Source organism: Ascoidea rubescens, assembly GCF_001661345.1.
Source record: "Ascoidea rubescens DSM 1968 unplaced genomic scaffold ASCRUscaffold_7, whole genome shotgun sequence".
Classification (NCBI taxonomy): Eukaryota; Fungi; Ascomycota; class Saccharomycetes; order Ascoideales; family Ascoideaceae; genus Ascoidea; species Ascoidea rubescens.
The window spans coordinates 641,997-668,932 of record NW_017962919.1 but is presented as its reverse complement, the minus strand read 5'-3'; the positions used below and the strand labels follow the sequence as shown (position 1 = coordinate 668,932).

At 30.7% G+C, this 26,936-nt stretch overlaps 8 protein-coding genes across 8 annotated transcripts; 3 read left to right on the top strand and 5 right to left on the bottom strand.

The window, feature by feature from the left end:
- Positions 1–6,588: 6,588 nt before the first annotated feature.
- Positions 6,589–8,418, bottom strand: ASCRUDRAFT_76163 (zinc finger CCCH domain-containing protein). The gene has a single exon (XM_020193366.1). It carries the CDS (start codon positions 8,304–8,306, stop codon positions 6,597–6,599), a length of 1,710 nt encoding a protein of 569 aa, XP_020047107.1. The 5' UTR covers positions 8,307–8,418; the 3' UTR covers positions 6,589–6,596.
- Positions 8,419–10,105: 1,687 nt separating this feature from the next.
- ASCRUDRAFT_76162 (uncharacterized protein) lies at positions 10,106–10,815 on the bottom strand. The gene has a single exon (XM_020193365.1). It carries the CDS (start codon positions 10,410–10,412, stop codon positions 10,239–10,241), a length of 174 nt encoding a protein of 57 aa, XP_020047106.1. The 5' UTR covers positions 10,413–10,815; the 3' UTR covers positions 10,106–10,238.
- A 153-nt stretch (positions 10,816–10,968) lies between these two features.
- Positions 10,969–12,847, bottom strand: GTS1 (Gts1p). The gene is made up of 3 exons (XM_020193364.1): positions 12,669–12,847; positions 12,530–12,546; positions 10,969–12,388 (listed from the first exon to the last, which is right to left on the bottom strand). Exons 1-3 carry the CDS (start codon positions 12,769–12,771, stop codon positions 11,048–11,050), a joined length of 1,461 nt encoding a protein of 486 aa, XP_020047105.1. The 5' UTR covers positions 12,772–12,847; the 3' UTR covers positions 10,969–11,047.
- A 372-nt stretch (positions 12,848–13,219) lies between these two features.
- Positions 13,220–14,024, top strand: MND1 (Mnd1p; the record flags this gene model as incomplete). Its single annotated transcript, XM_020191822.1, has 2 exons — positions 13,220–13,222; positions 13,248–14,024. 2 exons carry the CDS (start codon positions 13,220–13,222, stop codon positions 14,022–14,024), a joined length of 780 nt encoding a protein of 259 aa, XP_020047104.1.
- Positions 14,025–17,485: 3,461 nt separating this feature from the next.
- On the top strand, positions 17,486–18,332 carry ASCRUDRAFT_70663 (uncharacterized protein; the record flags this gene model as incomplete). Its single annotated transcript, XM_020191821.1, has 3 exons — positions 17,486–17,694; positions 17,760–18,170; positions 18,233–18,332. 3 exons carry the CDS (start codon positions 17,486–17,488, stop codon positions 18,330–18,332), a joined length of 720 nt encoding a protein of 239 aa, XP_020047103.1.
- Positions 18,333–20,514: 2,182 nt separating this feature from the next.
- On the top strand, positions 20,515–23,098 carry ASCRUDRAFT_76159 (C2H2-type zinc finger protein). Its single transcript, XM_020193363.1, has one exon. It carries the CDS (start codon positions 20,666–20,668, stop codon positions 22,979–22,981), a length of 2,316 nt encoding a protein of 771 aa, XP_020047102.1. The 5' UTR covers positions 20,515–20,665; the 3' UTR covers positions 22,982–23,098.
- A 2,165-nt stretch (positions 23,099–25,263) lies between these two features.
- YIP4 (Yip4p) lies at positions 25,264–26,061 on the bottom strand (the record flags this gene model as incomplete). Its single annotated transcript, XM_020189767.2, has 1 exon — positions 25,264–26,061. A coding segment is annotated over one exon (798 nt), but the record flags the coding sequence as incomplete, so codon positions are not given.
- A 705-nt stretch (positions 26,062–26,766) lies between these two features.
- ASCRUDRAFT_81157 (uncharacterized protein) lies at positions 26,767–26,934 on the bottom strand (the record flags this gene model as incomplete). Its single annotated transcript, XM_020194576.1, has 1 exon — positions 26,767–26,934. The coding sequence occupies one exon, from the start codon at positions 26,932–26,934 to the stop codon at positions 26,767–26,769; it is 168 nt and encodes a 55-aa protein (XP_020047100.1).
- Between the last annotated feature and the right edge of the window lie 2 nt (positions 26,935–26,936).

The window sequence follows — 26,936 nt, the reverse complement described above, 5'->3', positions numbered from 1 at the left end:
AGTTATATATTTATCGATTTCCCCTGGAGGTAGAGTAGATATCTTGAAGGCCTTATTACGTCTAAGTTTTGGTTTCAAGTGATCTTTACTATTTAAATGTTTTTCGAAATCAGAGGCTTCGATCTGTTCCCAAGCCAATTGCTTTAATTGGGGTCTATGAGCATTGCAGTCGTTGTAATTAGAGGTATTGATTTGCTGGGCAGATAGTAGTTTTGTTGGTGAGGAAGGAGGGTTGGCAGATCTTTGCGAGGGTAAAGATATCGATAAAGAGCTAGATTTGATGTAGTTGGTGTTATTGCTGGGGCTGGATTGGAATTCTAGTTGTTGTTGCTGTTGTTGTTGGTTCAGTAAGCTATCAGAGTTGATGGGAAGAGGAATTCCATTGAAGTAAGAAGATGGTTTAATTGGAGAAGTTTGAGACAGCTGTTGGTTTTGAAACGATGGCAAAAGCAGCTGGGTGTAATTATCAGGGGAAGGTGTGATTATTCCCTTGGGCATTGATTCGACGTTTTGAATGGAGGAGTAGTCATTGTTGATGTTGTTATTTGAGGACAATATGTAGTTGTGCTGTTCATGGAGATTTTGGGGGAACTTGTAGTTGCTGGGGGTGGTTGATGTATTTGTGTAATCGGTGGCAATATTGTTATTATCGTTGTTGTTGATCTTGTTTGAGCTGCTTTCGTTGTTCATGTTGAAATTGGTATTGGCTTTTAGTTGGTCGTTGATTTTATTAATGTCCATTGATGGTTCATTGGTGAGTTCTATTTGCAATTGCATTTTTTGCAAGTCTAGCAACTGTTGCAATTGCTGTAGTTGTTGCATTCTTACAGCCTGTTGGATCATTTCTTGATTGAAATTGACGTTGTTTGGATTGAGATTGTTAAGATTAAAATTATTGAGATTGTTGAGGTTGTTAATATTATTGATATTGTTAAGATTAAGGTTATTAAGGTTATTAAGATCATTAAGATCAGTGAAATTGTTTATATTGTTGAGATTATTGAGATTTTCAATACTCTCGAGATTTTCAAGATTATTGATATTATTATGATTGTTGTTATTGAGAATGGTATGATAATCGGGGTTGTTTAGATTTGAATTTATGGATAAATTTGACAAGGGCAAAGAAAGAGAGCCAGATGATTCATGTTGATTATTTTTTTCCATAGAGGTAGAGATTGGTAATTGTTTGTTATCATTTGAGTAATTCTCGGGTATTAAATTGTTGGAAACTAAATTTTTATCATTATTATTATTAATGTTATTATTATTATTATTAATGTTAGTGTTAGCATTTGCATTAAAGTTGTGATTGTGGTTATGATTATGATTATGGTTGTGATTATGATTATTATTGTTGTTTAAAAATTGATCAAGATCATTTGGATTTGGAACAGAGTCCATGTTGTTTAAATATTGAGCAATATCATTAGGTATAACTTGGAACTGATTCAAAGAAGGTGGATCTAAAAGAATATTTGAGACAGAAGTTGGGTTTATTAATGGATCAAAGCTATTTAGGTTTGAAGACATTAAAATATCAGGATCAAAATGGTTGATATTGTTGATATTATTATAATTTGGAAATGCTTTAGTAGTCATTTTGAATCTATTATTATTATTATTATTATTATTATTATTATTATTATTATTATTATTATGGTTATTTGTTGTTTATTTATAATTATAATGATGATTATTATTAATGATTATCAAGGATTAAATAACAGATATTGAATAATATGGGTATTTTAAGAGAAGAAAATAGCTAAAAATTTGTTGGAATTAAAATTTGATATTCTAAACTTGTATATATGTATTAGTTTAAAAACAAGTCAAAATGAGGGTTAAGTTTTTTTAATGTTTTTTTTTTAAGTTAATGATGATAAATTTGTAATAATGAAAGAATATGCTAATTTTAATCGATTAAAAAACCAATATCGAAAATCTGACAGATGATTACGATCAGATCTAATTTACTTGTTAAAGTATAAAGCTGTATAAGCAAACAGATGGCACTATTCTATTCTTTAATATGAAATTTAAAGATTAGAGTGAATTTTGAAATTCAGAAAATGCAAATCCTTTTTATTTTTTATTTAATTTGTTTTGTGAAACAGTGTTGAAGTTTAAATCAAAATGACAGATGAAAATCTTTTTTTAAAGAAAAAACAAATAAAAATAATGCCTTTAAATCGGATTATTGAGAATAGAGATGCAAAGGTGTCTGAGACAATATGAGCACTATGAAAGAAGTCGATTACAATATTAGACAATAAGTATGACAGTTTTGAGCCTTAACTTGAAAAAACTATAAGATACTGCAGAAAGGATTAGAAGGTGAGTAAAAGTAGAGGCAAAGGTAAAATAAAATGAAGAAAATGAAAAGAAAAGAGAAACAGAGTAGAGAAGAAGTGGAAAGCAGTCAGATTATATACATCTTCGCAGTTGGAAGTCATTTCAATTTCAAATAGATTCATTTCAAATTCACTTGCAGTGTGCACCGAAGGTTACTAGAACAATCGCCAAATATAATTGAATTGATACAGAAAAATACCCATTTGAGCAAGAAATAAATACTTCTCATTACTTTTCTTTATTCTCTCTGTTTTGCTCAAATTGAATTCTGTGCTCCAATGCCCGATTTGGCTTCTTGCTCAAGCTCAGAGCCAGTGCTGCGGTGCGGGCCGCTGCCGCGCAGAAAATTCCATCAGTACGCGCGCTGCGGCAGTGCATGCGTCAGTGTGCCGCACATTGCACCACATCTGTTCGCAAACAGTGCTGGCATCGACTGAGAGCGCTGTTCGGTTCCACCGCGCTGGATGTCTAATGCGCCACACAGTATGCTACCGTAGTCATGGCGCTCGGTGTTCGCTTTTCGACCGCTGGATGATGCAGCGCTGCCTCAGAGCCGCAGAACCACTGCTTTCTATATACCGGAAGACCACTGAATTTATTTTGTACCCTTTTGCTACTTTTTCCAAAAAAACTCTCTTTGCTTTTAATTTGTTGAGTCTGTGGAACAAAACAGCTAACTTCCTATGCCCTTACTTTTACCACATCTCTGCGCCAATAATTTCATATATTCTCTGAGATCCTCTCCAAAGCACTAAATACCATCGGTTTATTGTCTTTGGTTTGTGTCTCTGGTTTATGGCTTTGAGGTCTTTTTTGTATTTCCAATGTTTCCAATATTCCGTTTATTTGATTTGTTTCTACCGTTTTGGCTTCTCTCACCATTAAGGTTTTATTAAAAAGAACAAAAGGAAGTCTGGCAACAAAAAACTGAAGACATGGAAAATTGAAAAATTGGAAAAATTACAAAATTATAAATTATAAAATTATAGAATATATTATTATCCTTATTTCCCAGTAATACATCTCTCGATTGTAAGCCCACCCATTTGAATCCCATAAACAACTGTTCTTGTATTATCGTAATCTTACCATTGACCGTCAAATAAAGCAACAAATGAAAATCAATCAATGTTACCATAAATTGGCAATTTTATTTTATCAATTACTGAAAACCCCAAGATTTACGAAAACAACAAATCTGATTAATCTTAAACTTATTTGAACAGTGCTTCCAAATTTCGTTATCTTGAATTAATGCTCCTCATCTAGCAATTTACAAACCATTGGTACTAATTTGATTGGCAAACAATCTTACAAATATCAAACTACTTTCTCAAAGAAGTTTATAGCAGACCAAAAAAAGATATCTTTGAATTCTTAAATACTACACTTAATTAGGTCTAATTCAGTTATTTATTTACTTATTTACTATCAACTCTTTGATATCCACAACATTTACCTTGTTTTCCTTTTCGTCAATTTTAAAATTAAACACTTCTTTCTCTGACAAGATCCATTTGCTTGCTTTCCTAATTCGGCAATATTCTCTGTCTTTATCAAGTTGGTTTTTTTTCTTAAAACGGATTTATCTCCAACTCTTTTATTTTTATTATTGCGATTGTGTTTATTCATCACAATTATTTATCATAGTCATTATTCACCACATACTAATTACTATTTATCAATTACAACAAGCAATGTTATATATATGATTTATCAAACCTCTTTTGTACTCTTTCTATAACTATTTGGTACTCTTGCACTATCTTAATCTCTTGTATTTGTAACATTTCGGTCTCATTTGGATTAGACAAGTTAATTATTTATATTCTTTTAGCAAATTCATTAAAAAAATATCCCGATTGTTAAAAATATTTATTAAAAATACTTATTAAAAAAAGCTTGGGGCAATTCAATCTTATTAATTTCATTTGTTTAAATTATTTCATTCACCTTATTTATTTCATCAAATGAAACAATCGTTCATCACCATTTTCATTTCATAATTTGTTCAGTTTTTGAAAATTAATTTCTCATTCTAATCAATTCTTTTATCAATTAATCTACTAATTTATCTCTTTTGGTTGAATCTATCATTTTTTTAAGAAAGAAAAAACAAAAAAACAAGAAAACAAAAAAAATACTAACTAAAACCGCAATAAAAAAAATCAATAAATTAAACTATTATTATAATTCTAAAAAAGAAAGTTTCTCTTGTAATTAATTATATATTCCATAGAAAACTGAAATTAAATTCAAATTTTATTTGTTTTTTCCTTCTAATTATAATTTATTTTTAATAATATTAATTATTTTTCTATGTTCATTATTCATTTGTCTTCTTATTCATTTCATAATTAATCCATCCATCAATTTAATTATTTACTTATTAACCAATTCGAGTCCATATGGTTCTAATTTATTTAATTTATAAGTCAGATTAGTTTCAAAAACTTTATTTATTTTATTCTTTTTAATTCAAATTATAAATCATTATCTTAGATCCATTTCTTTGTTCGCATCTTTTTTACTTTCTCCAATTTTTATAAGTTTCTTTTCTTCTTAGATTATCTTAAGTTTTTCTGAATATTCAATTTTATAAATCATGTTAAATTATTATTTTTTTATTCTTTTTTATCTTTTTTTTTGCTTATTATTTTAATTAGAATATTCTAAAAAATTCAAAAACTAAAAAAAAAATTAAAGAAAGAAATATTTAAAACAAGGAAAAAATTATGCAATCAAAAAATTTAAAATGATTCAATTCTATTCAATTTTGCTTAGTTCTATTCAATTTTACTGAGTTGTATCCAATTCTGCCCAATTCTATCCAATTGTCTTTAGTTTAATTCAATACCATTGCACTTGTATTTTCTTTTTTTCATATAAATTAGCTCATGCTTTTTTTTTTTACCTTTCTGAGTGATAACATTACTTGAAGATCATTCATTGAAATCATTTTAAATGTACGAAATAAGCTCAATGATTTAATTCATTTAAGACAAATAATAATTAGAGATAACCAATCGAATGTCGTTTTATCTGATATTCAAAAATTTAAATAAACAGAAAGCAGCAAATCCTTGAAAGAAGGTTTCAAAGTTGAGGCAAAATACAATTGAAATAGTTTTGTCTTTTATCTTTTATCTTTCATTTATCAAAAAATATATTTTCAATAAGTTCCATTAGATTTAATTAGCATTTTTATATCTTTGTGAACATCAAGAGGTTGGGATTGTGAAACATTACTTCTTTTAAGATCTGAAAACATTTTTGAAGAAAGAAAAAAAACAAATTTGACTAATTTTCATAATCAATATAGCAAATTTTAGAGAGTAAAAAAAATGTTTTGCTAATAATTTAAATTTTCAAAGTAATGTTAAATAATAATAAGAAAATAAGAAAAGAAAAAAAAAATAAGAAAACACAAAACACAAAACAAAAACCAAAAACAAAAACAAAGTTTCCAATACCAAAATTCGTAATTATTTAGTGTGATCTCAGTAATTTGATTATAAAGCAATCATGAAGCAGAGTAAAAGAAATAAATTATTATTTTATGAAAGAGTTTTTTTAGTCCAAAACTTCCGGTTACAAATGAAACAAAAACCCAACCCAAGCAAATTAATTCAGATATTATACAATACTTTGAGAATATTGTCAAAAGCATATCATTCTCCAGTTCCATTAAAAAAAACGTCGAAAACCAACCAGAATCCAACAACAGTTTTCAAATTAGTTATTTTGTCATTGGAACCTCTGGAAGTTGTGTCTCCAACGCAGCACTTGCAAAGTTGAGCTCTTGAATTTGAGTCTCTGATGCCATGACCAAGGAAATTTAGCAGCTCATCAGCCAAAACAATCAAAGTTGAAACCAGCTATCCATTTGCGAGCATTTTCTTTCCTTCTTTCTGCAAGCTAAGATCTTTGTAAACCACAACACCCACAGGATGAACCACAAAATTCAAAAGCACTTCCATCTGAAGAACACCAAATAGGTCCAACAAAGCAACCATTACCTAGCCAACAGTCTCAAAGGTTTTTCCCATAACTTTCTTCACCCCACCTCTCTTCAACAGCTTTAACAACTTCAATTCAGCAACTCCAAATGAGGTTCGTTATGTAATCGTGTATTTACATGCTTACATAAGCAAACGTGCAGTTCCCGATTGGGACTGCAGAATATAACATCACCAATTAGCCACATCAGCCAAAGTGAGCTTGATGGAAGCTGTTTTCTAGTGCTTGAATTGACAGTTTTCTCCATATTTGCAGCTTCCAAAGTCCCTCATGTTGTAGCATAGGTTGTCCTTATAGTCTCCATTGGTCCCTGCCTGGTTTTTTTCTTCAACCAGTTCCCAGTTGTTGGAAGTGCATCTTTCATTTGGTTCATGCTGAAAGCAGAATTCGGCTGTATGTCCTTCGTTTTCAGAAGACACTGATCTCTTTCTCTTATGGTTTGAAATTCGCTGACTACTAAAATCAACAAACTTGCTGTAATTTGATGAGCCAATTCCATCCTCGAAGTAGATGCTCTTCTCGGTATTGGTATTTGCACCAGAATAACAAGCTGCTTTTCCAGATCCCAAGGCGCTGCTATTCTTGCTACTTTTGCTTTCGCTGCTTTCTTCATAAAAGAACATATCACGACCCATTATACCTCTGTCTTTAAAACGGTTCAATCTTTCTTCCTCCTCAATTAGAGGGAATTTTCTGCTATATTCGTTTAGATCCTCGGCACTTCCATGCTCCATATTTTTGCTTTTATTTCTAATTTGCGGTAAAAATTCTTGGGCGGCTGCAGCATTTTTATATTGTCTAGGAAAGGGTATTTCAAAATTTAAAATTTGGGGTTTTACGAGCCCATTACCAAAACTTGTTTCGGTTGCTAACAATGATACAGCCGTTGGGCTGAAATTTGCTTCTGGTGCTGTGGCATCAAGTGGAATAATATCTTGAGTTCCTATTTTATTATGAGAAAATTCTTTTGAATTTGATAGCTTTTGAGAGAATTTTTCCTTTATTTTTCGTTTTGACTCATTTAAGTTTTCTTCATTTTTAATTAAATCCGTTTTGATTGTATATTCGATGATTTCATGTATTATGCTTCTTGATTTTTCTGGACTGGTACTGTTTTCAAGAATTTTTTGAGATTTTCCAATCGTATTCTTAAGATCGATAGTTGTTTTAATTATACCCGTTATAAGATCATTATTCATTTGAGCTTGAGAGTTATAAGATATAGATGTATCAGAATTTTTTTCATCAATACACTGTTGCGTAAACTGTTTGTTATTTGAAATTTTGTTATTAATATCATGATTTAATAGCGAGAACCCTCTCATTTCATTTTCAGATGAACTTTTAGTTGTACTTGAACTGAATTGCGATAAACCTCCTTCATTCACCATTTCAGTATCTTCCACTTCTGTTTTAACTAAATTGCAAAGATTCTTTATGGATTCATTAGAGGTTGACTCATAAAGGTTATCACTATTTGGTATATCTGAAATGGATTCTAAATCATTCAATTTTATTTTTAATTTATTTGATTGATTATTAAAAAGTCTTTGAACAGATTCATTTTCATATGTAATTTTATCTTTTTTTTTTCTTGTATTCTGATTGTTTTTTTTCTCTTGTATTAATATTTTTTCATTGGATTTATTTGGTTTAAAGGGCTCTTCTTCATTATTTTCGTTTGATTTATCACAACTAGTTTGTTCGGAAGAATTCAGAACTTTTATATCATTAATTAAAGCAGCATTCCAATTATGTTTCAAATCTTTTTCGACATTTGGAAACGTTTTTGAAAAGGGAGAAAGACTATTATTAAAAATGCTGTTGAAATTTAAATTTCCACTAGGAAATGAAGTTGTTCCATTGCTTTTGTCTAGTAAAGATATATTATTTGATTTTTTTTTAGAAATTGAAATTGCATTTGACATCGAGATATCTCCATCAATTTTTTTTTCTTTATCGTTGTCATTATCATTACTCTTATTTTTTCCATTCTTATCCGATTTTTGATTAAATGGATTTAGTTTCAAGTATAATTTGGAAGCATGCATTATTTTTTTATTTTTATTTTTTTATTTTTTTATTTTTTATTATATTTGATTTGTGATCTGTGATCTGTGATTTGCAAATAAACTAGCTAAATTAATCAAATTTCTTATATGATTCCATATAACAAATAATACGATTAATATTATACCATAAAATAAATTTAATTTAAAGAAATCTCATTTAAAAAATTGAAAAATGTGTTTTGTTTGGTTCCTGTTTTTTATTTGTTCAATCAAGTAGATTTTTGCCATTTTTGTGTTTGTAAACATTTACTTGATGTGTTTTTTTTTAAAAAATTTAGTGGAAATTTTCTTTCGAAAACTTACTTACTTTTTGCTATTTTGAAATTAACTTATTGTTATTGTTACTACTTTTGAAAACAAATCAATAAAAATCTAGTCCATCGCTGCATTTATAAGGTTTATCAGATTTTCAAGAATGTGTGTATAATGGATGTATAATAATTCTGGCAATACAACTCTTCTTCAGCCCATCTCTGTTTCATTTCACCAAAGGCCCAAACCACCTTACCTCCAATCAACAACATGCTTTAAATTCTCCCACCAAATAAAATCTTTCAAAACACCAAAATCGTGAAATCAAACCAAACCATAATGGAGGTTATACGTGTAGGGCTCTAATCATTAGGGCTGTAACTCTGACGTTTTGTGGTTTTATTTTTAGAATTTTTTTTCACAATTGATAAAAAATGCTTTTCGCGTCTTTTTGATTATATTTCTATACTGGGAGATATATAAACACTTATTTTGCTCATGTTTTACAACCGATCCCTTGATATTTTATTTGGTTCAATTCATTTAGTTATATAATGAATAATCCTGCTTTTTCTTGTTCTAACAAACAAACATTGTTATGATCTTGAATTGAAATAAAAAAATCCCAAATATATTAGATGTTAAAGATATTCAACCTGTAATTATTTTTCAAGCTTACGATTAGAATGAAACTTGAAAAACAATTAGACAAATAAACTGTTTTGGCTTATCCAGAATCTCGCATTCTAGTTCTGAGTAAATTTATTGTAGTATATTATGGAATCTACGTTCTTTAGTTGTCATAATTTAGTTGTGTGTGAATCATGAATCATCATCGTATTGATTGCCTGATCATAAGCTATATTCACACTTTCATAAACACATGAAAACAAAAACTATCTCGATAATCACTAAAATTTACCAATGTTTCCCAATAACTAAAATTTAATTTTGTTAGATCTTAAAATATTCTTTCATCTACTATTATCGTGTGTGGTATTTTTATCCTGAGTATAACAGTGTATTTATTGTAACTTCTTCAACCCAATATCATAAAAACAATTCATGGGATTTCTTTGTATGAATATTCAAACTTTTGAAGGATATTCTTTATACCAAAAAGTTTTTGGTGCTAATTATCATTTAAATTAGTGAAACAATTTTTCCTTTGTTTTGTCTCAACCATTTGGCAAGTTTTAAAATCAAAATAGATATATTCTTATTGATAATCTTTTTATGAAAATTAATTTGCAAAGTATTGAAAATAAAAAACAACCAAAAACAAAAAAAACAATCTAAATGTAAAAATTCAATCACAATATATATCTTTTTCAAGTTAACAAAATCACGGTTATCTCTTTCAAAAGATTTTCGTTTATTTTGGAATCTAAACAAACCTCTTACAATAATCAACTCAATTGGATTTTCAAACACACTTTTCCTTCAAAGAGTATATTTAAACCTTTTAAACTATAAAAATCAGTCATATACGATCATCGTGATAACCTAAGTATCAGACATCAGTATTGCAAAAATTCAACTTTTAGCATTAGATAGTCGTTTTTTGTATTTGAAAAGTTTTAAAGTGAACCCAATATGTTGTAAATATGACTTGAAACTGCAAACCAAACTTTTTTGTTTATCATTTTTTAATTTTAAGTATATTTTGGGAGTTTTGTGGTCATCATTTGAGGTATGAAATTTTTGCATTCAGCTAAGAGTTAAATACATTCCCTTTAATTGAATAATCTTAAAAAATACCATCATCTTTCAAAACTTAGCTTGATTTTAACTAGGAACTGAAAATTGAACTTTTAGTGAAAAGCGATGAACAACATAGAAAACAGAGAAAATGTAGGGGAATAAGTAGAAATCATTGGATATGAGAAAGTATAACTGCACAGTCTGCTGAAGATAATATTGATTTAAAGGAGTTGATAATAATTAAAATTTTACCAATATTTTCGGTAAAATTACAAAAATTTTAAAACTAAAAAAAGAAGGAAATGAAAAACTCAATTTAAGAATTATTAAAAGTTTAAACAAAACAAAACAAAACAAAACAAAACAAAACAAAAAAACAGAGAAATCAGAAATAAAGGTTAAAGAAAAGGATTATTAAATATTAAAACTTAAATAGGATTTCAAAACGATAAAAAACCAATCAAATTAAAATAGAAGATCAATTAAATTAAAAATTAAAATTAAACCAAAACAAAACAAAAGCAGGTAAAAGTCTAATTAATAAAATTTTCAAAAAAAACAGGAAAAAACGAAGGAAAACAAAAAACAGAGAAATAAATGGAGTATAGAGCATCCTTGAAGGTGAATTGATTTATTCTAAATTATTGTTGATAGAAGCCTGCAGTATTCGGGAACATTCCTGTGTACATTATGTTCCCAGTTACGGGCATCAGAACTTGCTGAGGTTGTTGATAAAAAGGTTGTTGTTGAGGCTGTTGAATGCTGAAAGCCATAGGATTTGCTCCTAATGCAATCTGTTGCTGTTGTTGTAATTGGTTTAAAGTAAGGTTTTGTTGAAGTTGAGATGGAGTTTGATTCAAGTTTGCAAAAGTATTTTGAACTGTTTGTGGTTGAGCTTGGGGCTGATTATACAATGATAATATCGAGTTATTATTTACTTGCTGTGGATTTTGCTGTTGGAAAAACAATTGTTGATTTGGGAAACCAGTTTGTTGAACCTGAAACATTTGTTGTTGTTGAGGTTGTTGAGGTTGAGGTTGTATTTGTGGTTGAAGAAATTGTTGATTTTGAGGTTGAATCGGTTTTGAAGGGTCCATATAAACAATTCCAGTTGTTGGGTCCAAGTATTGTTGATATTGATTTGAGTTTTGGCCATTTGATGAAGGATTTGTGGAAGCTGTGGAAGCGTTGTAATCGGAAGTCCCATCAAAAACAGCAGGTTTAGGGTCATCTTCTTTTAATAAATTATCATCATTATCGTCGTCATCGTTCCACCAAGATTTATTTGTTGTGGGTTTTGAGATGTCAGCAGCTCTTTTTGGTAAGGGAGGAGCATCCTCATCTTGTTCACTGTTATTTGAATAATTTTTATTATTGCTTAAATAATCACTGTAATTTCTTGTTGATATAAGTTTATTAGAGGCATCCAAATCATTCATAGAGTTGTCTTCATTTAAGATCTCTAAAGCTAAATCATTATCACCTTGAGCTAAAATGATTGCTTCAATTGCGTGATCTTTTTTATAACCTAGATTAACAAAATAATCTGCATGTTTTGAATATAAAGAATTTTCAAAATTTGATATCTTTCTATGAGATAATTTTGGTAAATTGTTTGAACTTTTTAATTTTTTATTTTTAATCTTTGAATTTGAATTATTATATTGATCATAATAAGTGTCTCTTTGATTCTGAAATTCATCAAAGGTTTCAAATTTCGAACCAGTTGGTTCAAACATATATTTTTTAAGAATATATTTGTCTCTAAAATATTTCTCAATATCTTTAGTATCATCGTCATCATAGGGAAATGGGATCTTTCTGGGGTTCCATTTTTTATTTGAATTTTTGTTACCAATTTTTTTCAAATTCATAACTTGTTCTTCAGACCAATTATCCAAGGTTAGACTTTTAACCTTTGTTAAATGGCTACCTAGTTTTCTATGGCAAGAAGCACATCTTGCACACAAAAAAATACCCAACTACGATGTATTCCACAAAAAAAATAATTTAAAGGTTAGTTTGAAACCCATTAGCTTGAGAAAGAAAATTAGATAAAAAATTGACCTAAAAAAGGGAGCAAAGTAAAATTGAAAAAAAAAACTTGTTAAAAGATAACATACGTTCCAACTGGCCCAGGCTGCATATACGAAAAAAAAAAGTAATACAATAAGTTAAGTTAGCAAAACTCGATAAACACATTGCAAAAGCACGATTTTGTTTGACTGCATTATATAATATAATTTTCTGAAGACAACATACTAGGATATAAGGAGGCACATTCAGCACATTGGTTTTTATTAGCTCTTGAGTTGACAACGTTTTTGAGCTCAGATTGGACTCTTAACTGTTGACGCTTGGACATTTTTCTGTTGAGTGGACAAATAAAAAAATTGGTGGATAATAAAGTGGTCAATTGTTAAAGCAGCAAAACAAAAAAGTCCAAAGCCCAAAAAACAGATACAGATATAATAGCTGAGAAAGATAAAAAGTGGTCCCGATCCGACGCAGACTTTAATAGAGGCTGGAATCCGCGGCTAGGCAGCGCAACTTTTCAGCGGATCTCTCCGGAGTAAGTATCCGGTGTCTGAATACATGTGCGGATAATAAATCCCAAATAATAATCCGTGTGCGGTGCGCAGTCCTCATCTGTATCCGTTTCCGAGAGTTTCCGCGCGTTTTCCGGTGCAATCCGCCGAGGACAACACCCAGCACAGGCCGGACGGAGTGTCGGCGTTTAGCTCCAGCACAGGAAGTAATAGCAGCAGCAAAACGAGAAGCAGAGGAAGCAACCTTATTTTATTTTTGCAACTATGGTATCTTCACCTTGCTTGTATTCAGATTGCTTTATTTCAGGACAAATTCTCTGAAAACAGCAGATATATTAACATAAATTGTCTGCTAAAGCCACCAAAGAAGAAAGGTTTGTCTCTTGAAGAGAAAAAACTCAAGTTGCTTGAGTTCTTTAAGAAAGAGCACAATTTCTACACAATCAAGGAGGTCGAGAGTCTTGGTTCCAAGTATATTGGTGTTAATTCAATGCAAATGAAAGAAATTCTTCAGCATTTAATTGATGACAGTTTAATCAAGTTTGAAAAATGTGGAATAACCAATTTTTATTGGTGTTTTGAATTTGATTTAACAAAGTCGATCAATAGCAACTATTCAAATTTAATTAAGAGAAAAACAACTCTTATTGAAAATAATCAAGTTTTAGCTGAAAAAATCAAAAAAGAAAAATTATCAAGAGTTAACGAGTTAACAGCGAATCAGTTGCTAATGGTTAAAGAACAACTTAAAATTAATAATGATAATGGAAACAATGATATAAACAGAAATTATTTACTTGCTAAGGTCAAAGAATTTAGCAATGACCTTGAGAAAAAACTTCAAATTTTAAATGATTACACAGAAAACGATCCAAGAAATTTAGATGAAAAAATTAATCAATTGACAAAAATCGGTTACAATATCGATTTAATCACTGATAATATTGATTTACTAATCTCATATTGGGTCAATAATAAAAATTTAGAAACATCAGCATTGAAAAAGGAATTTAATATTCCCGATGAATTTATTGACTTGCCAAATATAAATCAGTTTCTCAATAATTAATTGCAAACTACCAAATAAAAATACAAAAAAAAAGCATATTTGTTGTGATCATGTACCTATCCTCCTAATACACACTTCTACTTCATTAGTATTATTTGAAATTTCTTTTTTCTTTTTTTTCAATACTATTTTTCAAATGCTCACTGAAAAAATGCAAATTCAAGTACTTGGTTTATAAGTTTTTTTCAGATACTACTTGCTATTGAGTTTCCTTGCTCACTATATAAATTAACAGCTAATTTAATTCTGTGATTAAATTGCTTGTTTTCTTCAATATTATTATAATATAAAACTTTAGAATTACTGAAATTTTGGTAATTTATTGCTCATTACATCAAGGTATTGGAAATATCTACTGTCTTGCTTTATTTTTTTTTTTTTGGTTTCATTTTGTTTTTGATATGGATGTTGTGAGCAACCTCAACTAGTGTTTTTCTTTTTAGAATAAATAATAAACAATTGCTATTTTAACTTATAGTTTAGAATTAAAATCCCCCAAAACCAAGTAAAAAACAATTAAACGAATATTCAAGTTGTGAAAGAAAAAAAACCCTACATGAATGAATTACATAATTAAGTGAATTTTTTTTTCTTTTTCTTTTGATTTATAAAAGAATTAGAAATAATAACAATAAAATAAAATGAAATAAAATTGAAAACCTGAAAAGATGAAAAAATGGAAACCTGATTTTTCTGTTTATTTCTTGTTTTTGGAGTTTTAGTTGGGAAAACGTATTTAAAGTAAAAATATAAGTATAAAACAGATTTATCGTATTAAATCAGTAAGGTTAAAAAGAAAAAGATAAAAATAAATTTCAAATACCTTTATGAAAACAGTCTGTATATTTAGATTACAGACATGATTTCATAACTACAAGAATAATCAAGTGGATAAGAGTATGATTATGAGAAATAGGTAATTTTAGTTGGAATTTTTCATAAATTTCCGGCATTAGTCATAAGAATGGTAATAAGAATAATGGCAGTCATGATAGGATGATTGAAAATATTAATTTTTTTTTGATTAATTAATTATTAGTTGTTTTATTTGTGGAAGTTCTGCAAGAGCTTTTATTGGCCAGGACAATACCTTTCAAAACCAAAAAACCAAACAGCGTATCTGCGGTTTTGTGCGTATGCTTTAAGACGCATACATGTGCAGATACTTATCTTAGCTGTTCCATCCCAATTACATGGGCTTTTCTAACGGGACAATAAGCAGTTTCATATATAAAATTGTATTGTTGGGAAGTTTAAACAATAGAATAATAGAATACTGAGTATTGTAGAGTAGAGAATATTTGTAATATGAGAATAAAGGATTTTTGTAAGGATTGTGTAAAGTGTGAGGTGAGAAATATTTGGAATATCAGAATAGGTTTGAATGAGTTTAAATGGAGTGAGGCAAACAACGAGAATGAACAACCATCATCCCTTTGAACTTATTTTCAAGGAAATATGATAATAATAAATGTATCAAATAAAAATAAACTCAGCAAGTTGGGAGGTAGCTGGGGCATTGGAGATTGAAGAGAAGCAAACATTTAGTGGGAATTGAAGATGAAAATGAGAATGAAAGAGAGCAAATAAAAGAGTTGACTCTTTTTCCTCATTTTTTTTTATTTTTTTTATTTTTTTTATTTTTTTAAATTGTTTTTGTGAGAATTAGCTAAAAACATATGTGAAACATTTCAAAATCTTGAAATATTAAGAAATGAAACAAAAGATGCACTAAAATTATTGTTATAAAAGTTATTATTAGCTTTATTTTTTGGATCCTACAATTTATTTTTCTTTTTTTTTGTTAGAAAATATTTTTTAGATATTTTTAGTTTTATCAATAGGAAATGATAAAAAAGAATTTGCAAAATGAAGAAGATATTTGTAACAAGAAGCAAGTTGATAAAGCAGTTGATAAACGGAATAGGACTGCAAAAAGGAAAAAAAATGGGGGCCCAAAGAGTGAATAATAAAATTAATTTCAAGTGTTAGGCTGATTGACCTAAAATTGAATTTGAACAAAACTAACAATAGGATCAAGAAAGGATAAATTTAGGAGAAAATAAGAGGAGAAAAAGTAGGATAGCATAGGATATGGTAGGATAGGACAGCACAAGGAATTGATGGTGCGGCACAGATGGAAAAAAGATGATACTTATTATTTTGCAAAGTCATCTTTGTAGAAATAACGAGCAAAAAAATTGGCTTTTGATTACAATAATGAACTGATCATTGTGGATATGGTGGGAGCGTAATTCTCGTTGGTTGATACTGAGGCTGCTCTTTGAAGAAGCGCAAATGGAGGTGAAACTGAAAAAACCAAAGTAGAGATAAATGCATAATTAGCTAATTACCACAGCCGCAGCCGCAGCGGCCTGCAGGCAGTTCATGCGCGAAGACAGTGGCAGCAAGATGACCTCTCCTATATGGATCAGCACGAGCATTTCCACATTGGAAGCTCAGTGGCTGTTGAAATAGGTGTTTCTTGATTTGGCAAAGGACGGTAGCGGCAACCGCACCGGCCTAATTAGGAAAATCCATATTTTCTGTGCAAGCTAAACTTCTTGCAGAGTTTTTGTAGTGCAGCTGCAAGAGCTTAAAGTGTGTACTGCTGCATAGGAGTGTAAGCTGAATAATAACCGAGACAAAAATGAGATAACGTGAAAGCTAATTAGGGATGTTTAGTACCAGTTGCAAACCACAAGCGGAAAGGATCTTTTTTGTTGTACTGTTGATTGAGCACCAATGAATACTTGCAAGTACAACTGAACACATTTCAGTACATTTCCATACTATTGAATACGGCCCAACACAAGCAGTGGCAAAATAAATAATACAATAGTGGTGCCGGTGCAAAAAAAACAATTGTAACGACAAAAACCCTAAATGGTTCACAAAAAAGATCTGTCTTAAAAGTACGTTTTCGGGCCTGGCGGCGCGTGTGCATGTAACTTGTTTTTTGTCAAGTTGGAAGTACACGCTTGGATGCCAATCAGATACATAACTTGTGCAGGCCTTACGAGTAGGGCCTCTTCCGGTCCACAAGTGATAAAAAGCCAAAAGCGAAACAAGAAGTGCTGATGTTCTAGAGCAGTATCAGCAGAAACAGCATCAGTAATAGCACGGTGCTGTAACAATATATCGATAGGTGCTAAAGGATACATTTGGTCTATTAACCAGGAAAAAGTTGGGTACGGGAAAAACCTGTTGAAAAGCAGGATCAGATGTGAGTACACAGACAGATTAGGCATTTGACGCAGACAGGGTATAACTTGAGCACAGAACGAAACAGCTGATTGGAGACAGTTAAATGGAGTTGATAACAGAGGGCGAAGCAAACTCATGTATATCTCCATACACCGCCATCCAAATCCAAGCAAAATGAATAAATAAAGAAATCAAGTGAATCAGATAACAACAAACACACATTTGATCGTTTCTCAGCAATCTCGTTCATGACGATGGATGCTGCGTATTTCCCGTTTGCAGAGAGGAATAACGTAATTCCTAAGCGTGTGTTTTCAGTTTCCGCTATCCTAGAGGAGAACAACATGTTGCAAACACACGGGGAAATAAAGCGTGCTCTAGGCCACAGGCTACAAATTCTACACCTCAACCGGCGTTTGTTCCGCTACTGCGGGTGTGCCAGCATAACTAAGCCTGTACTGCTGTGCGTGTGTGTGCATGATGTATGTGTCTGTTGATATTTGTGCTCTGAAAGCTCCGTTTTGGGAGGGTGAGCCCGAAACCAGAATCTGGACTCTTGCTGCTGAAAGTGCTGCGAGATGGTGGAAAAGACGACAAAGCAACTCAGAGCAGTGTGGAAAGCACGCAGAGCAAAGGCAGACAGAGAAAAGCTAAAGTGGAACAACTGAGCAGCAGCTGGGGAATGGCAGTAGGACGAAAGCAGTGCCAGACTGGGACACCTCCCGCAGCTGGATCTGACTCTTCTGCAGCAGCAGAAGAGGAAGCAGAGGAAGCAGAGGAAGCAGAAAAAGCAGAAAAAGCAGAGGAGCCAGAAGCAACAGCGACAGCAGAAGCAGCGGAAGAAGAGCTGGATAAGGCAGAAACAGAGAAAGAGACATTCTTGTGCTGTTTGAGCTGCTTGAACTGCTTATGCTGTGTCCTGATTCCAGCATCTGTTATGTATTTCCATGCTTCTTTGTTTTTATTGTTTCGTTTTCTTAAAGGCTCTTGAATTTGACCAGTTTTCAATCGTTTTTTTCTCCATTGGAATTAGGACTCGAATCAGCATTAGAATTTGAATTAGCATTAGAATTTGGATTTGAATTTGAATCTAATATCTAGTCTCTTTGCTATTTGTTCTCTCTTTTCTGATCAAATCATTTTCTTTCATATTTATCATTCACGATTGTCCTAAACTCTTCCCTTCATTTCCCTTCATTTCTTAAAATTTCCACTTTTTCTCTTTATAATTTCAACTTCGTTGTTTTTTCTTTTGAGAGATTTTTCTCAGGCCAATTTTATTTGAAAAATTTCTCCAAAAATTATTTACAAAAAAACGACAAAATCAAATCTCAGAAAATAGAATACATTAAATTAAAACAAAACAGGAATAAAATTATTCATCAAAATATTAACAAAAACCACATTAGCAAAAAATCTTTCTCTCAATTACAATTTGAAAATTATCACTACACTGCCTGTGCTGGAACGTTAATTTATTCCTGAAAAAAGTCCTCATTTCTGAAATTTTTATCAACTTATATTTCCACAAACCTACTGTCCTACAATTCTGAGTTCTTATTTAAACAATTCCAACTGACTCCAAGCTGCTCAGAGCAAAATCCAAGTTTAATATCCAAAGGATCAAAAATACAGAAACAAAACAAACAATTCTACAAATCAAAAGCAAAATAAAAACAATAATAGAAACGAGTACCCTATAACAGTTGCATTAAAAAATTTTCTTTTAAATCACAGTAATAATATTAATAATAATATTAATAATAATCAGTCTCATTCCCATTCTCAAGTGAATTTTATTAATATTATCATCTATTTCAAAGGGAATTCTTCCCGTAATATTCTAATAATTCAGACAACTCTCTTATAATAGCAATAAATCTGATCTTTTAATCCAATCTCCGAAACCCATTTTCTGTTTACAAATCACAGACGATATCCCTTGCTTTGTTTATGGGTCTTCACCTTATTGATCCAGTCACTTTACCCTTTATCCAATTCTCTGTTATTCCAATCCAGCTAATTATCAACACAATCTTCCTCTCCTGTTGGCTGCTCATACACAAACTCTGAGTCTAACTTGTTCTTCAATTCCATTTCTCTTTCATCTTCAGATCTCCATTATCTTCCATTACCATTTAGTGTTTATTTGCTAATTACTGGTAATCTTTGTCTTCAAACCTGTTTCAAAAACATTAAACACAAATAATATATCAATCTTTGTTTTCCATCCAATTATATCTCTCTGTTCCCAATTTTCTCTCTCTTCCCAACTTTCTCAACTTTCTAAACTTCTCACTTCTCATTTTTCTCATTTTTCTCACCTCTCTCACTTTTCCTAACTTTCATTATAAGACATAAAAAGAGTCAAGTTTTTGTTCTTTTATTTCTTTTCTCTTCTTTACTCACTCATAAAGTTCTTAAACTGAAAATAGCAGAAGAAAAAATAACTTTTCACATATTGATCTTTGTACAAAAATTATAATTAATCATACTTAATTATAATTAATAGTAATTCAAACTTAGATTTAAAATTAAAACTAAATCTGAATTCAAAAAAAGAAATCAAATTTTATTTCAAGAACCAGAACAAAAAGTCAGAACAAAAAAAACAAACTAGAAAAAAAACACCATTTCAATTGTATTTCAGTTTTTTTTCTTCCTTTTCTTTTGGTGTTTTTGGGCTTTTCTTGTTTTATCCTTTGATTTTTTCTGAATTACTAATTATCAACTTATCCTTTTTTATTTTACTTCATTTCATTTCATTCTATTTTTCATTTTTTTCTGGTCGTAACAAAAATTCCAAAACATTTTCCTTCAACGATCTATTCTTAATTTAACACTAACCTGAAGCATTTCAACTATTGATCGCAACTCTCACTTTTAATAATATAATTATTATTAATTTACTTTTAGTATCAACCTCAACATCAATTCCTCTGTTAAATTCATCGTTTTCTTAATTCCCTGACTTATTAGTATCGTCATTATCATTTCTATCCAACTAAATTCAACATTTACTCCAAATCCTTTCAAACTCCAAATTTCATCAAGTTTTAAACAGCATCTTTCCAAGGGTAATAATAATTTAATTCATAATTCATATTTATTTTTTGTGTTTTTTTTTTGCTTTCTCTCTCTCTCTTTCTCTTTCTCTGTCTTTTCTTTTTCTCTTTCTCTGTGGTCACCGATCATTAACTCAATTATTTCTAAAATATCAGAAAAAATCTCATTAAAAATTAATATAATATACCCTTTTTATGAATATATATTACCACAATATCAAATCATCCTAGTATCATAATACTATCAAGATTATCAAGGTTATTAAGATTATTGAAATTATTGAAATTATTTATATTATCCTCATTATTATTATCCAGATCAATCTTACCAATAAAAACAAATAAATTTATAACAAATATAACCTATAAATGGATCAAAAGCTTGAAGACTTGGATCTTGAATTCATTGTGAAACTAAAAGAAAATTTACAAATTGAAAGAAAAATTATGGTTGATGAATTTAAAACTAGAATAAACTCAATAAATTTATATAACAAAACTGAAATTTTTTGTTGGGGCCAAAAAATTAAGTCAACTCAAATCGATTACATGAAAAAAATCAATACCATAATTTACCAAATTAATAGAAAAGAACTTGAAAGAGGTAATTCCCCAACCTATGTTTATCAATCGGAAAATTTTTATCCTAATTTACCTGATATACCCCTAGATTATGTCCCAAGTTCTGATGATGAAAATAATGACAATGATAAATTCGCTGATGAAGGCGTATTCTATGAAGGTAACTTCACCTTTACCTCAATTAACCGTAACAACAATAACAATACTAATAACAACAACAATACCAATACCAATAATAGTTATAACAACAACAACAGCAATGACAACAATAATGATAAAAAAGATGATAACCAGGGGAAAAAGCCAAATTTTAACCCTCTAGTAATTGGAAATAATTATCAATATGGAACTTTTTATAAATATAATAAAAACGATAAACCAATACATCAATATAACCATCCTTTTAAAACCACAGCTTCAATACCACAAAACAATTCTGAGAAAAATTCACTATTAGCTGATCCAATAAAAGATATATCACCAAAATCTGTTTATGAAGTTTCAGATTTGCACAGCACAAGCTCAAGAAATCAAAAAAATCAAAAAACAATTTCAGACAAGAATAATCTTTTTCCTCCAAAAACAAAAAAATTCTCGATTCAATCAATTCTTCAGAATAAAAGTTCAGTACGAGAAGGTGAATATATGGACTATCATAACCAAAATGATAATATCAGCGCTTCTTCTGCTCAAAATAATGAAAACTCAGATTCCACCCTTGTGAGAAGATCTAGTTATTCTAGCAAAAGAAAAAGAAGATTTTCCATACAGTCTATGCTAGAATCCAGTTCAAACAATCTATTTGCCAAAAATGATAGCCTTATGAATGACACTTCTGCCAGTGATTCTGAGATAAATTCAAAGCATTCAAGAAGATCACAAAGATTGTTTAATAAGCTAAATGTCCCTAAAAAAGTTCAAGAAAAATCTGTAGAACTGTCAAAAATTCAGACGAGCCCAATCTCCACAAATATAAAAGAAAACTCAATAGCAAACGAAATAATTGAAGTGAGCAATGATGAAGAAAATGCAGAAGTCGAAATGTATGAATATACCAATAAAGGAAAGGAAAAGGAACAGCATGAATTTAGCAATGGATTTAAAGCTGATAAAATAAGCCTTTCAGAAAAAGAAGAGATAGAACATGAAAATAACAACAATATTCTTGACAACCATCATCGAACAAAAATTTCATTGAAAGATTTAATAAATCCTGTTTCTCACGCGTTTGAATCATTAACGTCTAATGATGAGAATTCTTCTAATAAAAGCAAACTTCCAACATTAAAGCAACTCGAAATCCCTTTTAATCCTGAAACATCAGAAATTCAAAGGTATAACTCTTACTATGTGAACCCATCATATACCCCAACGCATACAAGTTTGAGCAGACGACGTAAAAGCATCTCATCCAAAAAAGAATCATTTGAGAGTATCCCTTCGAGTGTATCATCCAATTTACCCTCAGGAATACAAAATGGATTTCAGAGCAACTTTCCTCCAGGATTCCAACAAGTTACTTCTTCAGCACTTTCGTCAAACATATCGCCTGATACATCATCAAATCTACCCTCTGCTGTTCCACCAAACACAATACCTGAGTTTTCACCAACTTTGCAGCAAGTTGGTTCAAGAACTGAAGCGAATCAGGATTCTCTGGCGAATCAACTAAATCATGAAGAGCAGATGAATCAGACCCCATTTACGTATATGAACCTACCTGGTCCGATGTATAGTCCAGTTTACAATCAGCAATTTAATGTTCCTTTTAACAATCCGCCATTCACACAAGTTTCTTTGCCTTTAACGCATGTCGCAGAGACTTCTCAAGAACGACCTATTATTCTTCCAGGGAATATCAGGATAAATTCCAATATTAATTCAAAGGACTTGGATCAAAAACTAAAGTCCAGAGTGTGCCCTGTTTGTACCAGAGCCTTTTTTAGAACAGAACATTTAACGAGACATTTAAATTCGGTTCATATAAACAAAAAACCCTTTTGTTGTAAAGTTTGTGGATCAGAATTTAATAGAAAGGATAACTACAAGCAGCATTACAAAAGAAAACATCCAAATGTTGCGATTCCAGAAGTTCAGAATTAGTAAATTTTTGTAATTTAATATTATTTAATAATTATTTTCGGTTTCTTTTTATATATTTTTTTACTTCTTCATTTTGTGTCTTTTTACCCTTTTTGGAAGAAAGCTATTTCTCAAATTGTATTATCTAGCAAGTGATATTATCTATTACTTTTTTATAATGTTTATTTCTTTTATTTTGTCACTTCTTCTTTCCTTTACTAGTTATAGGTTGTAAAGCCACTTTTACAATATTAATTTTTTTTTGTCTTTTTTTTTTTTTGGTTTTTTTTTATATGATTTCAGATTCAAAATGAAGTGTTTTAAGAATTTTTTTTTTATTAGATTGGTTCCGTATTTAATGTTTTTTTTTAATGTTGTTTTTAATGTTTTTTTTAATGGTTTTTGCTTGTGAATAATTTGAATTTACAAATATCGAGTTAATGATTTATTTGTTTTGGAATGTAGTTGGTTATGACAGTAGTTAAAGTGGCCGATTAAAGGCTGGTTTTCTCAAATGAATCATGCTGAATTTTTTTTGTGTTTCTTTAAAGCGAAAGTGGTGACAAAAAGAAAGAAGATCAGATACAGAATATAGAAAATGGAGAATAGATTCTTAATATGCCGAATGAATCGAGTATATACTAAGTGGTGTATAAAATAAGTTACGAGGTAGTTTTCAGGCAATGGACATTTGGTATGGAGAGAGATCAGGAAGGAGTTCTTTTTTAATTGGGGAAAAAAGAAGGCAGCTGTTTAGAAATAATAACAAAAACAAAGAATTGATGAGAAATATTAAGGGTTGTTTAATTGAAGATTAGATTTGGAATTTAAATATAGATTGAGATAAACAGGTAGCAGTAACAAAAAAATAATAATAATTAACACATCTTGAATGATAAATGATAAATCAGACAATACGAAGCAAATATGTGGAATTAAACTTCAGAACAAAATAAGAAACGAGAAGATAATCGATTAATAAAATTTTTCGTTTGGTTTGTTTTGTGAAAACCACAGGTTATAAGAAAAAAAATTAAGTAATTTTGGTTCATAACATGATAGCTGAATAAATTGGGTAAACCGAGTGTTTAGGAAGCTTAGTGCTGTTGATTACCAATTTTACAGATGATTATGAGGGAAAAACCAATTGTGATCTGCTATTATCAAATTAAATTCAATTGAAAGTCGAGATTCACTTGAACCAACTTTTAGCTAATCTGCAAGTTTTAATAATTTCTTCAACTTAAAGTAAGTACTTACAAGTTTCAGTTATCAACTAAAAGTCTGGACTTGAATCAACTGCTACATGAATAGGAGTTGCTTTATGTTGAAGGTTGTTGAGTGAATGAGTTTTTTGTTTGAGTTTTTGCAAATACGATTTAATAGGATACAATAGGATAAATGAAAGAAATGGGTTAATTTAGTGGTAAGTTTGAGAGATCTAAACAAATTAAAAGTATATGTCAGAAAAAAAGGGTATTTAAATGATTTCATGATGAAAAATCAAATTAATAGCCTAAATCAACAGCTCTTATGTTTCAGAAAAAGCTTTAATTAATGGTTGCAATTAAGAGTTTTGATAAAAAGTTTTAATGAAAAGTCTTGATAAAGTCTAATGAAGTCTAATGAGGTCTTAATGAAAAGTTTTTTGCAGATAATTCATAGTTCAAACAACAGACAATAATTTGATGAGATTTAAGCCGTTTGAAAATATAAACTATTAGCAGTAATGCAAAGTGATAATATACAAGAAAATGGTGTGTAATTAGTCTTGAAAGAACTTCAAAAGAAGTAAAAAATGTGTGCTTCATTTGAATAGCTGGATGATGGAGGAGTTAGTTAGTTTTTGGGTTGTTTTGCAATTTGAAAAGGAGCTGTGATAACAGGAGCTGTCTTTATTGTGAGTGTATCTTTGGGTCTTTTTTCGGCTCAGGCAGCAGAAACAGCAGAAACAACAGAAACAGGAGAGGTAGCTGGGTGGCCAAGTACTTAAGGTTTGGAAACGTTGAAAGAGTGGGCTTTGGCCAACTTGGCGCAGTTGGCTATCACCTTCAACTTTCACACTAACCATGGCGCCCTCGGGAGACGAGGTTCCTCGTTCGAGCTTCCTCGGAAGCCTCTTGTAATCAGACATGATGACTAACATAGCGTGAACAATCTCTGAGCAATGCAAATTGATATGAGGTACAAACATGTTGCCTTCCTACTGACAGTTTGATTACGGGCTTGTGATTCTCGAGCTGCTGTGGATTCTGCGTTTGCGTTTTTTGCTGTAGGGAGTTGTATATGTATTAGGTTTTAGATCAACTAACAACACACATCCAACCCAATGCAATGTAGCACAAGCACACTGGGTAGATCGCTAAAAAGCTTCTGTTGGGCAAGATGCCTGAGCAGCTTAAAGCAACACTGCAACTATATATACTCCAGGAGGTGAAGACAATGCATAAGATGAATTTGACAATGTACCATTTGACGAAGATTGAAACTAGCGCTAGAATATCCAAAGGAAAGAGACAGTACCCAATTGATGACAATGCTAGGAATAAGGAGATTTTCCCACCCAATAGTTGTATGTTGATGGAGATTAAGAAAAAAGCTATCCAGATTATACTAAACGACGATGAGAAAATCCTTGTTGTTGAATCGTTAGAATTCGATAAAGCAGATGAAGAAGATTTGATCGTTATTAGTATCGAATAAAACAAGATAAAGATCAATGGGCCCCACAAGTCCCAGTCCAATGGATTTATATTCAATGAATCAAGCGCAGAAGTTTCAATGTCTTGTTCGATTCTGTTATCGTTGGTGGTGTTATCATTGTTATTTGCAGAAGGGTTTGCAAAAGATGAGAAGCGAATATTGGGGATATTCATGTTTATGTTTAAATTTAAATTCATGTTGTCGATATCCAAGCCTGCGTTTCTAGCATAAGTCAATAGATTGTTTTGCTGGCTTTTCACATAAGTTCTTAGAGAATTTGGCCAGATGACGCTGATTAATCTATAGCCTATTTTTTTAAGATCTCTTGACAAGGTTTGTAGAACTGGTTCATCCAAGGTGTTTTCGCCTGTGTATTGTCTTTCATAAATTTGGTTATTCTGAAAGCTGTGATTGTTATTTGCATTTGCAGTTGCACTTGTAGATGCATTGGTGTTTGTAGAATTGATATAGTTTTTATTATTTTGAGTATTATTATTATTATTATTATTATTATGGTTATTCAAATTTAAATCATCGGTTATATTGATATCAGAATCAGAATCAGAATCACCTTCTATTATAAAATCGCTAACAGCCTCAGGGGAGACATGAGGAGGCTGCCATTTCCTGACCATTTTGAATGAATGAATAAATTAACTGAATGAATTAATTGAATTGATTAAATTACAAATGTACTTTGGTTTTTTTTCTCCGTTTATTTGCCCGCATTTATTTCAAGGTGCGATCGGAAATACGCGGTCAGGTGGTTATATAATCTATTTACTTTTGAATATACTTTGATATACCCTTCATGTTGATTCGATTGAGTTTTCTTGTTCAATTTCAACTAAGGCTATTCTTTCTTTGAGTTTTTCCATTTCCTTTACCTGGGTTTGGATTATTGATTTTAGTTCTGAGATTTCTAAATCTTTAGATTTAACTAGTGATTTAACTGTTTCCTCTAAGAATAAGAATTTTGCCCAGACTATTGCTCTTTCTCGAATGTTGTCATTGATTTCAGATTCGATTGGGGGGGGGAGGGAATATTTTTATTTTGGGTTATTTCGATTGTACCAGCATTGTTGTCGATTATATTTATTGTTTTAGCTTCTGAAGGGTGTTCGTGTAGGAGGGTTTTGGTTTTTTCTTTGATGGTGGCGTTTGGACCCAATTTTTTTCAGTGGTACTTCGTTGAGCCGTTCTTCGCTTACTGTAGGACTCTTGCAAAAAGTCTTGCCCACTTTTGTAGTTTTCTTCACTTGAGGAGCCATTT